The 17,644-nt window shown below is 34.8% G+C and overlaps 2 protein-coding genes across 7 annotated transcripts in view; both read right to left on the reverse strand.

Annotated features, from left to right (window-relative positions):
- Positions 1-38: 38 nt before the first annotated feature.
- On the reverse strand, positions 39-5,672 carry LOC113503184 (zinc metalloproteinase nas-4-like). 2 transcript variants are annotated; one of them, XM_026885017.1, is made up of 7 exons: positions 5,149-5,672; positions 3,200-3,370; positions 2,741-2,887; positions 1,888-2,043; positions 1,162-1,295; positions 639-724; positions 39-220 (listed from the first exon to the last, which is right to left on the reverse strand). In XM_026885017.1, exons 1-7 carry the CDS (start codon positions 5,333-5,335, stop codon positions 157-159), a joined length of 945 nt encoding a protein of 314 aa, XP_026740818.1. In that variant the 5' UTR covers positions 5,336-5,672; the 3' UTR covers positions 39-156. The 2 variants fall into 2 exon arrangements, with proteins under 2 accessions (XP_026740818.1, XP_026740819.1); XM_026885018.1 differs by having other exon boundaries at positions 167-220; positions 632-724.
- A 6,154-nt stretch (positions 5,673-11,826) lies between these two features.
- The window catches only part of LOC113503029 (max-binding protein MNT-like), a 30,041-nt gene continuing 24,223 nt past the window's right edge, over positions 11,827-17,644 (reverse strand). For 4 of the 5 annotated variants that reach the window (XM_026884821.1, XM_026884818.1, XM_026884819.1 and 1 more), the window contains 4 exons: positions 17,296-17,385; positions 16,522-16,610; positions 15,359-15,493; positions 11,827-15,020 (listed from right to left, as the gene is read on the reverse strand). In XM_026884821.1, coding sequence (XP_026740622.1) covers positions 14,892-15,020; positions 15,359-15,493; positions 16,522-16,610; positions 17,296-17,385 — 443 coding nt within the window. In that variant the 3' untranslated portion in view covers positions 11,827-14,891. The remainder of the gene's footprint in view (positions 15,021-15,358; positions 15,494-16,521; positions 16,611-17,295; positions 17,386-17,644) is intronic. The other variant, XM_026884820.1, reaches the window with a different exon arrangement.

The following is a 17,644-nucleotide window of genomic DNA, read 5'->3' on the forward strand; positions in this document are numbered from 1 at the left end:
ACCCAAAAAAAATATCAGAAATAATAATCATACAAAAATTGGTAATTAATACATTTATTTAAATCATACAAACATAAAGACTAGCATTTGAACTTATAACTATCAGATCTTTGTGATGTGTTAAATACAGATTAGTGATAACAAACAATAATTAAGTTAACGTTGTCTCGCGCCGAAAAAGTTCTGGAAAACGCCGCCTAGCCAGCCGGATTGAGGTTCCCTGAAATTTAAAAATTGTGTTGAAAAACATTCATTAACATAAAAAAGTAAAAAAAATCTCTCCGTGACCTTAATAAAACATTTACAAAGCTTCTAGACACAGTCAAGATAAACAGTGTTTTTTAAATTATTATTGGAGTTCAATCTTTACAAGGACTCCAACACCTTTCTTTTCTTAACTGGTTGGATAGAGATGGTCGCAAGAGCTATATGCTCGGAAGGGTGCAATTATCTTATGACGAGGAATCCTGCCCCAGATGTAATAATTTCAAACTAATGGACAAAATCAGTGTTACCACTCAAACATTGTGCACATAAACATTGTGTGTGTGTGTTCTAATGTCTCTCTGTAAGGGTGATGATGATGTAAGTGTAACACACACACACACTTATGAACAGTTTCGTGACCTACAACTCACTCTTTCTTGCAGTTGTACATGTTGTTGACTTTTTTGACATCTCCGCGGCTTAGACCTTCCCTCTGGCCCAGTTTTACTCCACCAACCTGCAAATTTATGTAACATTTTACTATTCAATATAGATAATGAGATGATCAGATGGAGGATTTTAAGTTAAATCCTCCACTAGCGAATAGCATTCGCATTGTTCATTCGGATCTCCGATCACAAATGTGCCTGTCGCAAGGGTAATTATTATTTTTCTGCATCCCTTCATAAAAGTTATACGTAAATCAAACTAAGGCGCTAGTGTTTCTTAATCAATAGACTAGTTGACTTAATAATTAAATTAGTGAGTTAAAATATAGAACGCCCTGTTTTTTTTTTCTGAAATAAAAACAATGCGAACGGACAATAGTCATATCTAAAATAAGGGCTAATAACATCAATCGTTCGTAAACACGAGATTTACGGACACTTGCAGACGTAATAATAAGATTTTTTTAGTTAAATACCAAGTTCACCAATTGTTAATATTACGTACCTTAGGCTCAATAGTTTTCTGCGAGTTCTTGGAGAAGGCATACTCAGAGTAGTGCATCACGCTGTTGTAGTCATAAGGCACGTTGAAATCATTCACGTTCCTCTTGTCAGCCTTCCTGAAGTTGCTTTCCGTACCTATACAAAACGTAGTCATTAACGTGATTAACAGATGATACTTTAAGGTAAGCATTACTTAGTAACATTGTTTAGGCTCTCAGGATTGTTTTAGTTATTAAATACGCCTTGCCCCGCCGCGTTTGCTTATAATTTTATAAAGATTTCTGGTTGAATTCGAAAGTAGTTTAGCTATCCCTTAAAAAAATAACTATAATAAATCTCGACTCGTGACCCCGCCGCGTCAGCTCATGATTACTTCTGAAACTAGTCGGACTACCCCGCAAAATACGCGTGAGTAGACCGTTACATCATTTAATAATGAATCAGTCTCACGATAGTTATTATAAAAATATAATAAATCTAATTACACATTAAATAACATTTAAACAAAACATACATCCGACATCAAATGAAAACAACTTAGCAACATTTGATCATTTGATGTTAAATTTTATGGCACCAAAGACAGCTAGTCCACGTTAAATTAAATATCAACAAAATCGTTGCATCCAGTCCGAAATTCTGAAGACACAAATAAAAAAAATACCGATGAATTCAAAACCTCTTTCCTTTTTAAAGTCGTAAGTTTTTCAATAGTATTATAGTCTACCTGGTTTGATGTTATTGTACCGCACTATGACGAAGTCGTCTCTCTCGGGCCGGCTCTGCTCGTGCATGAAGCCGATAGCATGCAGCAGCTCGTGGATGACGGTGCCCTTCTTGGAGATGCAGCCAGGAGCCTGCAGGTTCACTTCCTGACGACCACCTGGAATTATACCAAAGTTGACCTGTTTATATGACAGACTAATTTTTTACTCTTTTTTGAGTTAAAAATGCTTTCGTTTGATACACATAAGTAGTTATTAAGTAAATGTTGCATCTAAAAATACTTTTAAACGTAATCTATCTATCTATACTCTATACTATCTATATAATATATATATATATATATATAACGCGCTAATCTCAGGAACTACTGTTCCAAATTGAAAAATTCTTTTTGTGTTGAATAGACAAGAAAAGGCTTTAGGCTATAAATCATCACGCTGCGACTAATAGGAGCGAAGATACAATGGAAAATGTGAAAAAAACAGGGCAGGTATAAATCATAACTTATATCTTCTACCCACGGGGACGAAGTCGCGTTCAACAGCTAGTTAAGGTTAAAATTATTACATTTAAAAAAAAAACTACCTTTATAAATGTCACTCCAATAAAATTGTATTTAAATCAGTCCAGCCGTTTTTATAGTTGTAAATTGTATTATCATCGGGTTTGAAGCTACCCTGACAATTTAAGCGTGCTTCCAATCCAACCGGAACGACAAACAAGAAAAGTGCCCAAAAGTGACCAGAAATAACAAATCAGAAATGGATCAATCCTGTACTTTGGTCGGATCAGAAAAAGATTTAACTGTAATTAGTAGACTCAGTCAAAATTTAATAATAACTGAAGTGGCTCACCAATTCTGCCGACACTGGACCAGCAGCCGGTATTCTTGCTCTGGATGGTGATGTAGTCCTTCTGTCCCTTGTAGGGCACAAACCTCAGGCAGGTGAGGCGGTGGTAGTCAGCGATAGCTTTCATAATTGTGTCGCGTTGTTCTTGAGCTGTTCAACATATTTAACACTTTGCGTCTACATTGCTATTTTGTTTAAGTTATACCAGATTAAGTTAGGTCCTAGCTTAGTAAGTTATTTACTAAGTTAGGGCCACTCTTATTTCCCCTCAGAAGATTAAGCTTCACAAAATCAGTGTTTGTCTGTGTACACGAACGTCCAGCCTGAAATTGCTTAATTACAGACACCATCCGCTCGAACAATTTTGAGTATTGTAGTACGAAGTGTAGCTGCTTAGAAGCTTAAATATTAGATATTATTTATTTATTATATTATCTGTATAGAATACGGAAAAAGCCTTACAGAAATGCCCCTCAATAACATAAGGTATGTGTCCGTTAGGCCACCGCAGCGTTTGCTCGCGGACTCCGTTCCTGGTCTGCGCTGGCGGCATCAGGATGTCACCCTCCGCGTACCCTCCCACCTCTTCCGGGTTCATGAGGGATGACTCTGACCAATTCGCTACAGCATCCCCTGAAATTGTGATACGAAGTGGAGTTTTTGAGCGTTCATTAAATTTAATTGAAAAACAATTTAAATTAATTTCTGTGGTAGATAAACTCTCTGCAGAAAAATAAATTTTGTAAGTGCTAGTCATTTACAAAACTATCATGTTATTTTTAACAGAACACAGCATATATTATATAAATAAGGTATTTATATATGCTGTGTGTGTGTATACCTAAATGCGTTTAGTACAGTCGTTGATTAAATAGTAAAGCGCCCTAAAGTTTAGATTTTTCTTCACTGACTCTACTTTTGATAGACAAAAATAGGTAACATAATATTTGAATAAGATTCTTTAACTACCATTTACCAATTATTTCAATAATATAGTTTGTACTTTACATGAAGTAAGTGAAACACTATCTGGATTTGGATCTCTAAAAACATACACAAAAAATATCTTCATTTTCCTCCTTCCTCCGCGGACAGAAAAAGCATGAAAAGATAAGAAAAGTTACGAAAAAAGTTAAGTAATGCCTAATGGTACTAGGATATCATGAATATAAGGAAACGGCTGTCAAAGTGTTGGTAAGTGTTATTTTATTATCGGATGAGGCCGATGATGTGACACGCTGCACGCGCTGTTCGCCGTGTAAACATGACAGCCGATGCATCTCGACCTGAATCGATCTACATGCATTATTATTTCTTGGAACTTTGCTAGTTACGTAATTTATAATGACATGTGTTACTGTTTTGGGTAAGTTGTATATTGTAAAGTGGGTCTCTTAGTCTAAGGGTGAGGTGCTATGTGGGTATATAACTTGATTGCTGATGCAATATGAGAAATAGACACAACTTGGACAGTTTATTTAACATTATTTAATTGCGTATACCTTGGAAAATGTATGTTAATAGGTAGTAAAAACTAGCTAATCTGTACTAATAAATGTAAGCACATTAAGCAAAAAAACAAAAGCTAGGTAAGCTAGGATTATCGGAAAGTTTCCTAAAAACGTGTAAAGTGTAAAAATAAATAGGTATTGAGATGAATTTTAAAAACTGTAAAAAGTCATTTAAAAAGGAAGATTTTGACATTCAGTTTTTTAACATAAAATAGAGCAAGTATTTTGATAAGCTATTCTTTTTTACCTAAGCAAGATAGTCTTTGGTAATTGTAAATTGAGGACTAATGAAAAACAATTCAAACACCTAAAATAAGACTGGCAGACATTGCTGAAACTATGAACTGATTGGCATAAAGAAAAAAAATGCTGACTGTAATATGAATTGATTTGTTGAAATATTTTGAGTGTGCAATGTATCAAATAACAACGACTTTAGCCATATCTTGTTACAAAATTATTAAGGTTTTTTTTTAATTATAATAGATTAAGTAGATCAATCGGTATTATGCAATGCGCATTGTAATTATGTAATTAATATGATAGCAAAAGCAAAAAATTGTTTTAACTCAGCTTTGGGTATCTACTCTTTACATAAATAATTGTGTATGTGAGTTATAAGATGACCTTTGCATTGATGAACTTTTCTAGTCAATAAGTAGCCCTTTAAATAAATAAAAAAGTATTCTTTTTGGTTTTTTTTTGCTACTCATGCTAAAAACCATAACACATGTAATTGATATATTAACTTTTAACATAACAAGTATGTAATACCTATATTATTAATTACACCTTATTTTATCTCTACACGGTCTCACATTGGGCACTATTATTAGAGCCTAATGTGAAATTCCCCTTAGGTACCAGGCTATCATAATTCAAAATAAATTAGTAACTTACCGCTTTCAGTGTTTGGCAGTCCATAGGCTTCTGGTCCCAAGCTCGAAACATCGATACTATCACTACCAATACTGTTATCTTCAAAATCATCGTATAAGAAATCAAAATAATTATAACCGCGCGCAGGCGAAGTTTTAATGTTTTGTACAAAAAGAATTAAACAAACAAATTGTAGAACCGAATTCATTTTAAATTTAAGGAGACTTAAATTTGGTAGGAAAGGACTAGGCGATCAGAAGTCAGCAAGTATGTGAGGAGAATTTTGGTGTCGCGGTTTATATAAAGGTGGCAGTCATAGGGTAAACACGGTTGGACAGCGTCGTCACTCCTTCCTGATAAAGGATGTGAGCGAAAATATGTAAACTAATCGATAAGGGGAACCTTGGTATGTTTTTGATTTGCATTTCCTTCGGTTTTGTTTTTGTCTTGGATTTTTTAATATTCTTTTTTCAGTTTTCGATTTTCAAAATGTAGAGTCGCGATTTCGATTAGAGTATCGATATTCGTTGATAGATATTTTTATATTACTTAAACGTATGTATTTATTTATTAAATAAATAGGTTAAAATAACCTATTTTTACACACAAGCTTTTATTTATTTCTTGGATTTTCAGTATTTTATAACGCCACTCATTGCTGTTTACGACAAATAAAAATAGATATCTGACGACGTAAATAAAACCATTACAATGCAGTCATTCTGTAACTAGTTGACACACTTACTTGATACATTAAAACACTTCTATCTATTCATGATTGATTCCTACATCATTCAGAAAAAAATGGAGAGATTCTTTAATCACCAAAATTAACCTAACTGTCGATGTTGTTAAAATAGTACAGACTATAATTTATCCAATCAACATATTTTTATAAAATTCAAACCATAGTTTGAGTATAATAGGAAAATGTTGCTTATTTTTTAAATATAAACGCTATGTGTAGGCTGAAAAACTTTCTAGAGAAAACCTAGGCAAACTTTTTGAGGTCTTTTTTGACGCCCAGTAAGCAGGAAGTTCCAACTACACTGTTGGAACTCCCTGCCTACTGGGCGGTATGTTTAAACGCCGAGTTTTAATTAAGCAATACACGGATCTAATCATAGAGGCATAGTAACAAGAATAAAAAAAAGATAATAGCAGAGATTAAATGAAAGCTCCATTTTTTATCCGCAATCAAAAAGTAATTCGTTTTTGGTGCCTGTTTGTCTCTCTATGGCATCGTAGCTCTCGAACTAATGAACCAATATTGATTAAGTTATTTCTCTTTAAGAAAATTTCTTCTTAGGTTTCTAAATTAATTTCAAATCCAAGTGGATCCTGGCTTTTTAATTGACATCCATTCCAGACTTACTAAGGAAAGCAAATATCAAGGAATTATTATGGAAAACTATGGCACAGCCTGGGAGACTACAGCCACAGCTTAAACAAGCTTGACAAGCGTGTATATCACGTGATATTGCAAATAAATGTAATGTAAAAAAGTATTTATGGCATGTGGGCTCACATAAATGCGACCAAATAATGCGAATGCTATCAAATATATCTTCATATATCATCGTTTTGAGTGTACTTTTTCCTAATAATTACAGATTAGACAGATATGTGTGTTCATTATAAATGAATGCATCATTTCATATTTTTGAAGGAACGCTCATGCTACTGGTATTGATATCTAAACGTTAAAAAGTTTTTAACGTTCTAATTCTACTTTATCGCATTTCCTTTCTTGGCAATATATAAGTACACTAGTTGTTGCCGCGACTTCGTCCCCGTGTGTAGAAGATATAAGTTATGATTTAGGTATACCTGACCGGTTTTTTTCACATTTTCCATTATATCTTAGCTCCTATTAGTCGCAGCGTGATGGTTGGAAGCCTAAAGCCTTCCTCGATGAATGGTCTATTCATCACAACAAGATTTTTTTAATTTGGACCAGTAGTTCCTGAGATTAGCGCTTTCAAACAAACAAACAAACTCTTCAGCTTTATATATTAGTATAGATAAAAACCTTTTTACTAACTGCGGCGAAACCTAAAAGATACAATTTATCTTCCACACTAATGGAAATATTTGTAATTACGATAAACAATACAAGTTTCCGACAATAACATTTATAATATTATACAGATGTGACGATTTCCCGCGACTTCCGTGTTATTACGGATGTTTGACAAATTAACATACCTATTACGTATACCTAAATATGTCCTGAATTAAATATGCGAGTAACTCATATATATTTACGTTGATTTGACTGTCCATTATCAACTGTATTAGTATATAACAGCAGTATATATCAATATATAGCTATCAGTTGTATTAGACTTATGGAAGCTTGATAGCGCCTTACAGAGCGCCCTTTCTTTTTCAAAACTGCAATAATATAACTCAAATAGATGGTAGTACTCAATCAGGATTTTTCAAGATTTTTTTTTAAGAATAGCAAGACCACTTTTTTCCTTCGAAGTAGCTTTGGTCTAATTCATCATGAAAAGAAAAAAGATAAGCTGAAAAGCTATTCAACGATGTATATAGTATATAATATAATATTCAAGTATAAGTAGTTCTTATATGCAATTTACTTTGCAAGTGGAAATTTTCATCGCAACAACCATATCTATCTAAAACAAATTATCAACTAATCTACGTCCAAAGTACAAGGCTCACAGAAAGTCGCGGACATCTCCAATTTCACATGACTCAGTATTAACCTCCCTTGTAACGAGAATTCGCCAAGTTTCCGATCACAACACTGTCCGAACCTTGACATAACGCTATTGACCTAGACTCTTACGATCAGTTGCGTCACATTAGGAAATGTGTCAACTGTGATGCCCAAATACAGTTCGTTGACTTGCAAGGCCCCGCTATCTAAGCGGAAGGATTTCTTGATACGAATGCAACCTCCACGTAATGTATACAGGAAACATTACTTCCAAAAAACATGAGATAATAACATCATGCGGTGAAGCGCCGTGACAACGTTGTACATAACTCTCACGGCTTATGTTTACCTAGTACTCATAATAACATCTAATATGGATGGAATTAGGCATCGCATTTATTTAACTTAATCTTTTCCTCGTCGTTTTTGGGCATAAACTCGTAAATAAGTTTCATCGGTTCCTGACTTCGTTCAGTTCCTATGGAGATGTTAAAAGCATCTTAATCTTTATTGCGGAGTTGTATAATTATTATGTTCTAAATGTGGCTCTGGTCTTAGACAATAAAAGTCAGAATAAATCTTCATTACAACTAATCATACTAAACTTGATAGTAAATATTTATAGTTCACAATAAAAACCTGCATTAGGTCAATTAGCGATCTTAGGTAATCTTATGAGGTTAGGTTTAATGAAGTGCTATGCAGTAAAATTATTCCTCGTGGAAAAGCAATTTGTTGTTGCGATTAAGGAGACTTTGTTTCCCACCGAATACGATTATAATAAATACTAAGAAATCAGATGTCGGAAGAACGGTTCTTTCCAAAATTATTCATCGATATTTAATATTATTGTTATTTAAACACAGTCGTCAATCGATTAATCATCATACAAATTACCTAGTCTCCGCAACCGCAGGGCGCCATATATTCGCAAACAGAGTTATTAGATATTTAATTTATCAAATATGGCGTCTGATTCACGTGCGTCCTTCGATACTTTGAACTCGTTCGGGGAATTGCGGGGGTCGCGAACAAGGAAACATGCTTATGATGAGGGATGAGCCGGAAAACAAATATTATAAGGTAAATCTGACAAAATAAACAAACAATATCATTTTAATTCTAAAATATTGTTATTGTTGTCACCTAATAAATAATATCGCACTTATAACACGCCAAAACTTCCGATTTTTGGAATGATTAGCATAATTTCTGCATTAGATGTGCTAAAACGTTTTGACGTGTAAAGTTTTTGACTTTTTGTTGCTACCGAGAATTTTTCATCTGAATATTATTATTGTTTGTTTAGTTTTGTTAACAATACTTCCGACTTATTAATCTTTTGTCAGAGGAATTACAAATACTAAGAATATTTAGGCATGACGCATGAGGTGCCTGAATTAGGTGAACATGTGGAAAAAGAGGTTGTTATCATTATTGTCTGATAAAAAATAGTACGTGCTTAATTGCTTATATTATATATAAACCTCAAAGTTTGAGGATGCGTGGATGTTTGTGATGTTTTTACGCAATAATATCTACTTTATTTAATTTCTTAAATTTTGGCAAAACGATAAATCGTTACCAGGAATAAAAATAATTCGCTCTTTGATTGTCATAACAATTAGAATTATGATACACATCGATTCAGTATCGAGTTATTTTGTAAAACCCCAAAACTTTAATCGTTTAAGACTGCACACTGAAACTTTAAAAGGAAGTACCTATTACTCAATCATGCTTAAAATAGAGGCAGGTCAAACAACTTTTAACTGCCTCTACTTAATGTCTTAGATAAAACAAAATAGATTAATTAAGTGATCGCAATTACACAATTTAACTAAATACGGGCCCCGTATAATAGGCTTCTTAAAGATATCGTTACTTAATTCGTATGTAAAATTTGGAAATTATTTGACAGGTACTGTCACTATTATTGTATTTCTTTTTTACTAGAGGAATATCCCTCCTATATGTTAAACTGGCGGCAGTACATGCTGAAATCTAATAAAATTATACCTAAACAACCGGAAAGTAGCAACATTACAAGTGAGACTATTTTTTGGGCATTATATAAAGCGTCCGACAACCTAAATTCTTCAGAGATTACTAAACGGCTCTATCACGTTTAATTTGCACATAGACAATTTTGATCATAAACCGATCATAAGTTTTGAACACACTATACCATGTTTCACGTTTCCATGACAATGGGGACACGTTGGGTATGTTACACAAAAGGACATGAAATTCCACGTACTGCTATCACATGCTATCCTAGTAACATGTACCCGACAGTCGGTGATGACCCCAAAAATGACCTATAAGGTCAAAGCAGCTCTCTGAGTAAGGGTCAGGATTCAAATAGGTTATTATAATTCTAATCAGCTATTGCCCTTTGCAGGGTGTAAAGAACTTGGTGTCTATAAATAAATCCCATGAATTTGTGATTAACCATCGCTTTGGAAATTTTGACTTGTTGCTTGAAGGTCAACTAAGATTTTAAATTCTACTTAGTCCACGTGACATTAGGCTTTTTTTGTCTTATCAGCATCGTCCTAGACCTATCTCAATATGTTGGGGTCGGCTTCCAGTCTATCCAGATTCAGATAAGTACCAGTGTTTTACAAGGACTGCCTATCTGACCTCCTCAACCCAGTTACCTGGGCAAGCGATTCTTCTTAGAATTCCGTCGTGTAAAGGTATATTATAAAGTAAGTATGTATGTAGGATTGTAGGGTATGTATGTTAGCGATATACAAGTCATAATTAGGAAGCATGGTATACACCATGCCACCACAACAAGACTGGCTCTTGTTGCCGTCTTTGTATCAAATACACTTAAAACTTATCGTTCATGTGACTATTTTCATTTATAATAATATATTATTCTGAAAAACGCACAAGTACTTATCGTTTCTCTGAAAAATCTAAGTATGAACTTGAAATATGGAAAATAACTAAATTAATCACGATTTATGCAATCACCACAGTTACCAGAATGATGACAAGCTTTTATTTCAAATGTGATTCAACATCAATTAATATTCTTCAGCCATGATAAATAATCTTTTATGGCAACATCTAAAGGTACTATATCATTATACTGCACTAGCTGTTGCTCGCGACTTCGTCCCCGTGGGTAGAAGATATAAGTTATGATTTATACCTGCCTGTTTTTTTTGACATTTTCCATTGTATCTTCGCTCCTATTAGTCTCAGCGTGATGGTTTATAGCCTAAAGCCTTCCTCGATGAATGGTCTATTCAATACAATTTTTTTTTCAATTTGGACAAGTAGTTTCTGAGATTAGCGCGTTCACACAATCAAACAAGCTCTTCAGCTTTATATATTAGTATAGATTAAAAATAATGGCAAAATGAATCTGATTCCAAAGAAAGAATTTGACAAAATCTTATAACAAAAATCTGATTCAGTAAGATTTCCAAAAAATATTGTATAAAATAGTATGTTAAAAGCACTTATAATAAGATGGTGAATTGGATGGTATGGTAGTAGACGCTAAACACATCACTTGCAATTAAAAAGCGTACTAGTATGTGACGTCACACAAGATTTTATTTCACTGTATCCCCTTCCTTTTTTGTTTACGAGATGCTTATCCTATATTTTGTCTGTCTGACTAATAGTGACTAAACAGATTTTTGCTGTCAAATACTCTATCTATTGCCAAAATCTAGATTCCATCTACCCTAGGCTGGGATCAGTTCTAGGGGCCAACCAGCTCTTCTGAACTCGTGAAGGATACTCGCTACTCTACGCCGTGAAGTACGCTTTACTTTCGTTGCATTTGTGACCTATTTCAGAACCGAACCTTCCCTTGATCATGATTCTGTCTTTCAATGCCTTTTCTTTCGATGATTAATTTAAAATTAAAAAAACCGTTACTTAAGCAGTGCAGCAGTTGTTATGCAAATGTTAGTTTGTGTAGTAAATGATGAATTCGGGTTAAAAACATCATAAAACCAAGGAAACAATAAAACAAAGTATTTTATATGTAATTTCCTGTGTATTTCTAACATATTAGTTTTATACACTACTTCATTATTTACATGAGCATTATCGCTTCACAATATTATTACAACTAAAATAATTTTCTCTCTTTATTTATATTATTTATACATTTTTATTTCACCTATTCTTAGGCAAAGTGACAAACTTTTCGCATATCAAAAGCATTAGAAAAAAATACTGTTTTTTTTTATATATTTTAAAAATAGAATCTAGATAGGAGCGGGCCTTGGGTTCTCAGTTTACAGTAAGCGCGACACAGATGGCGCTGGGAAAGGCATTCGCTTTAAATGATAACAAAATTATACGATAGATAGATTTATTTATTTGTGAGCTTATGTATTAGTGATTTTTAGCAAATATTCATGTTTATGTTAACGGAAACTGTCCGAAACTTTGTAGGTAAAACATCACAGCCAATCAACAATTTCCGAAATGTTTTTTTTTATTAAATATGTATAATCTTATTTATAAACCTTTTTTTACCGAAAAGCTCTAGAATTCTGTTACCATCCCGTTGTACTGAGGAAAGGACGCGACAGTAAAAAATTATAGAACATTTGGGATACTCTTATATCGACAATAATTTAATCCAAAGGAAGAACTTATGACTTTATAATGTAAGTATTAAAAGAATTGGCCCAGTTTCTTTGTTAAATATTAAGAGATTGACAAGTACAATCACGAAACTAATATTTTTGCAAAAATATCGATTAGCAAATTTTTTGATATTGCACTATATGTAATTGGATTTTTAAAGCTCGATTCGTGATAACATGTATTATTTTACAAACAGTTTCTTACATTATAGTATTCGCTCAAGGGCGTAAGTCTTACAACAATATAAAGAAAAACGCTCTTCATACATGAACACTTAATTTTATGAATACCTACGTTAAATATAATTAGGCATTCATATAATCTTACAAATGAACTTGTTTAATGATTTGCGACCGTATCGTGACGTAATAGAGTTCAAATTGTTTCGTTGTAAAACAGATAAGCCTTATCAAATAGCTGATCCGTCTTCCATGAAAACAATGAAGGTTTTACTTAAAACGTCACAATACGACCGCAAAAGACATATACTTAAAGCAGAGTTTCACTATGTTCTTAATTACGCCCTCGAAAAACTTTTAACATATTATGCTGTCCTATAGACAATAAATAAACGAACTGCAACTACAGTATCTCAACAATAACAGCTAATGTTGGCACAATTAGGTCACAGATCATCGTGATCCCACCTCTCGCCATTCTTTGATCCTATTGTCTTAGAATAAACGTAATCGTTTCATATGCACTAACGATTAATAAGCTATACGCGATCTCAACAGATTAAAAACACTTCAATAACTGATAATTGTTAATTAATTTCTAGGAGAATTCTTTTAGTATTCAATGAGTCCAAAAATATATTAAGATCGCGAACTCGAACTGTCAACATTACCTGTTTTATAACGAAGGATTGAATTTAATTTTGTACATAACATTGAGTAAGTAGAACAGACTTATAAGTTCACTTTGCGACTTGACCATTAATAATAACAACTCTTTTTCCTTACATCAGTTAGTAGGCACACAGTGAGGACGGCCACCAGGCCCATGCAACCCGGCCAGACCTTGTTCCGACGACCAGGACAACATAAACAACAAGAGCTATCTTGGTCGTAAATCTAACCTTACAAATAAAATGAAGTAACAAATAGTGCCATTTCATCACACGGTACTGTAAAATAAACATTTGAGCAGGACAGCACGAGTCTACATGTTCTATTATTAAAATTGCTCAGAACTTCCGGTCTCCGGGTGCAATGCCCACTTATCACAAAAGGTGTTACCAAGTACATATTGCATTACGCGACAAATATAAGCCACATATTTATTTATTAGCTAATTAATTAATTCCAATATGTCCTTAACGACATTATACACAACTGTTAGAAATTGACAACATCTAAAGAGGTCTTTGTACAGAGTTTCCATAACTACGGTACCTAACTGCACACATCACAGATATAGAAAAAATAAACTTTATCTTGTTAGTTCTATACATAACAAGTACATTTTAGCCTAATATTATATTTCACAGAGGGATTCCTTTCTATCGTATATTGAACCAGATTTGCTAATTAATATTGAATGGGGGTCATGATGAGCTTAGCATAAACGTTCACTCTGTGACATCAGCGCTCAGTTGACACGCGCGACTCAGAAATGAACAGTAAACATGTTCTAAATCTGTGCCACACCGCGCTGGCAGCGTGACGTCACAGCCGCGGCCGCGTGTGCTAAGCCAAGTGATGTTACACGTGCCGACAACTCGCTGCCACTCACTCGCAGGCATCCGCTCCATTCCATTTTTGATTCTACACAAACTTGATTCTTATATTGACTTTAAACAATAAATAAAAGTTAATAAATAATTTATACATCCATTCAAATTATTGTTCAATTCGATCACAATGCGAAAACGTTATCTAGTACAAAAATATGACGCGGATTTACTCGGTTATTGATATCCACTGAAGTCCATCACACATTGTCACTTTGCTCACACCGTCTTTGAAATAAACGACCACTATAGTATTTATTAGTAGGCATTGCATAAATACATTTTATACATTCGCGCGGTCTTAACATAAGACGCGCGTTCCGCGTTCCGGACACACATCGGCGTCTACTCATCTCTTTCGCACATATTAATAAAACTGCAGTGTGACAAGGATGTCAGTACCGACATCGCCCGTCCGCCCGTCTCATGTTCCACGGAGAATGGTCGTCGTGTTTAGGCGAGGTAGACTCACTGACCGACACTGGGGTCTTCATCTCAAGCTCGGTGATCATCTTCTGGGGCATTAAGATACGTATAACTGATTTATTGCTTCAAGTTAACTTTGGCAGTGTATGGCATTCCTGGCCATCGATAGAAGACTAGCGAAGAGTTTGATCCCGATCGTATGACACCGAGGTATCACCGGGCCTGCGCAGCGGGCGGCGGCGGGTACCAGGCGGGCAGAGCGCGCGGGCGGCGCGGCCGGGCTCACGACGAGGGCGCGGGCCCGGGCGCCGACACCACCACCACGGGCTTCACGATGGTGGTGGCCGACAGGTACTGCGCGCTCACCGTCAGCGGCGCCACGCTGCCCTTCACCATCTGCGTCTCTACCATCTGGAAAACACCGCCGTATTCAATATACACTATATAACCAGTTCCGCTACTAAGTTACACCCCTAAACTTTTAATTTTTCATCTAGTTAACGTTTTGCCAGTCAGCGTAATTGGTATTTCAGTTTATTGACAGTTTGACTGGTCAGACTATAGAGATGCTGATAAAGAGCAATAGGCTCGCACCTACTGGTATACGTCTTCGGAGAAATGTGGTGTGCAAAATCCTTGTCTCTCAAAAGCATTACGATACATACACAACTAACCACAACGCAGAATTGACCAGTGTAATGTATTGTTTAGTCAGAGTTTCGCTAATGAGTAATGAATGTGTGGTTTACCTCGAGGAAATTAATATACGAGTTATCGAGGTGTCGCGGCGTGGAGGCGCGCTGCGTGGGGTGCGGCGGCAGCTCGGGCCGCGCGTACGGGCGCCGCGCCGCTCGCTGAGACCGCGAGTCTTTACACGTCTTGTCCTTATTTTGTTAGAAAAATATACCATCAGCACTTATTTATCAAAACATCGACAGCGTCGGAACACCGTTAATGATCAGCTAAACTACTTGCTACATGCTAGGTTTGCGGAATTACGAAACATATGTAATTCGTTTATAAAGCCACTTCTAAAATCTTATATTAATAAATTTTCACGTTTGATTATGCATGAAATTCATAAATTATTTGCTACCGAATCGCCTTATCATCCGAGAACTAATTTTCATTAAATGATAAGCAATTTCAGCCCAGGAAACCACGTAAAAGGTTTATTGTAGGATCGACCTGAACCACATTTCCCCTAAAGACAAAAAAAAAAAAACCGACTAGCAACTTAAAAAGCGTAATACATATACATATAACACTTGGTATGTTCGTAACCAACCGAATTTATAAGGGCTTTATACTAGCAACAATCAGATGACTTTCAAAATTTTTGGTATCATCCAGGAGTTTGCCAGTGACTATGGTGCGAACCCAGAGCTAAACCACAAACGATTTATAAATTCTTGAAAAACTGTTTTAGATTTGTTTTTTGAAGACTTAATAGCAAAGCCACGCTCGAAAACATCTTCAAAACATGATTTTTTTTAATGCCCTAGCAACATTATGCAGCCCGCCAGCCAGTATCACTCGGAGTGTCGTAAGGAATTAACAGTACCCGATGAATAAAAGAAAATCACGCATAGGTGAACTCTGAAAATTTCAGCGCTGTTTAGGCAGCCTATGAAAACATGTTCAACCGTTTTAGAAATGCAAAATACGAAATTAATCACGCTACGAAACTGAATACGACTTTAATACAATGAAGTGTAATTTCTTTATCAAATTTTAAGTAACGCAAAACGCACTTATGGTGTAACTTTTTAGCGTCAGCTGCCATATAAAACATCTTTGAAGTAATTGAACAATGGTTATGATATTTTAAGGCACGTAATGTCACGATATAGAAGTGACAAACTGCATACTGCCAGAAATCGGTTACAATTTGTATATATTATAATCTTACCTTATGTGTAAGGGTGTGCGTTTGTAACAAATGCGCGGCGGGCTGTGACACCACCAGCGGCGTCAACCCGTTCACTACCACGCTGCCGTCTGGAAAATAATACAATAGTTATTGCAGAACTAAATATTAACTGGATGAGTCACAATACTTTTGGTAACCTAATGTTTTGATATGACTGGAATTGTCTCGAGTATAAGCATTTTCAATGAATATAAGAATGTTTAAAATGAAGCTAATTTAGATTAAAAAATGATTTTTAAAGAGAAACCGGTGTGGAAGTTTTAAGTTTTACAATTTTGATTGTAACATGGATTAATATTTGATTTGTAGTGTTTACTGCAATTTGCTCTTAGATAGGAAAGTTTATAGCTCTTAATGCCTCTTAATAATGTAGGATACCTATATATCTTTGCGCTGCCGGTAATAACAGAATATTATGGATCAACAGATTTGTAATATCTAAGCTGTGCCATATTCTTACGTACCATAAAGATTATACTTATCATATCTTTAAAAAGCGTTCAGTAAAAGCAGTGGATTACAAAAAAATGTACAGTTTTAAATCGTCAACTTGAAGCAAAATTCTTTCTTTGCTGTAGCTATTCTGAAGACTTCGATTACATTGAATAAAATGCAGAAGAATTTGATGTAATTCAGAAACCCCTGTTAATTTAACGGTTGACCAACATTCTGTTAGATTTGATTAAGTTAATTCTTTGGATAAAAGATGTTTAATCAATTTTTAATAAAGATTAGTGGTAATTGTAGACATACCTGTTGTCGTAGACACCGGCGTGGGGGAAACTAATCCGTTTTCCTTAGTTAACGTTGATATCCTACTTTCCACTGTGGTTGTTGTCACACCTGGCAAAGGGAAACATACATATATTACCGAATTATGATAGACACGACTGCAATATTTTTTTTTGGTTACAAATGACTCAAAACCAGTTATTTATATTATGTAAGACACAAATAGGCGTCGTTTTTACAATCTGTGTATTTTCCGAAAGAAATTAAGGCATGTAAATAAATGATTTCACTCTTTAGGTACTTTCAAATTTAATGATTAAAAAAAATTTTAGTTAGGTACTTGAGAAAAAAAACGAAATCAAAACATTTT

This window comes from Trichoplusia ni, chromosome 18 (genome assembly GCF_003590095.1).
Source record: "Trichoplusia ni isolate ovarian cell line Hi5 chromosome 18, tn1, whole genome shotgun sequence".
Lineage (NCBI taxonomy): Eukaryota > Metazoa > Arthropoda > Insecta > Lepidoptera > Noctuidae > Trichoplusia > Trichoplusia ni.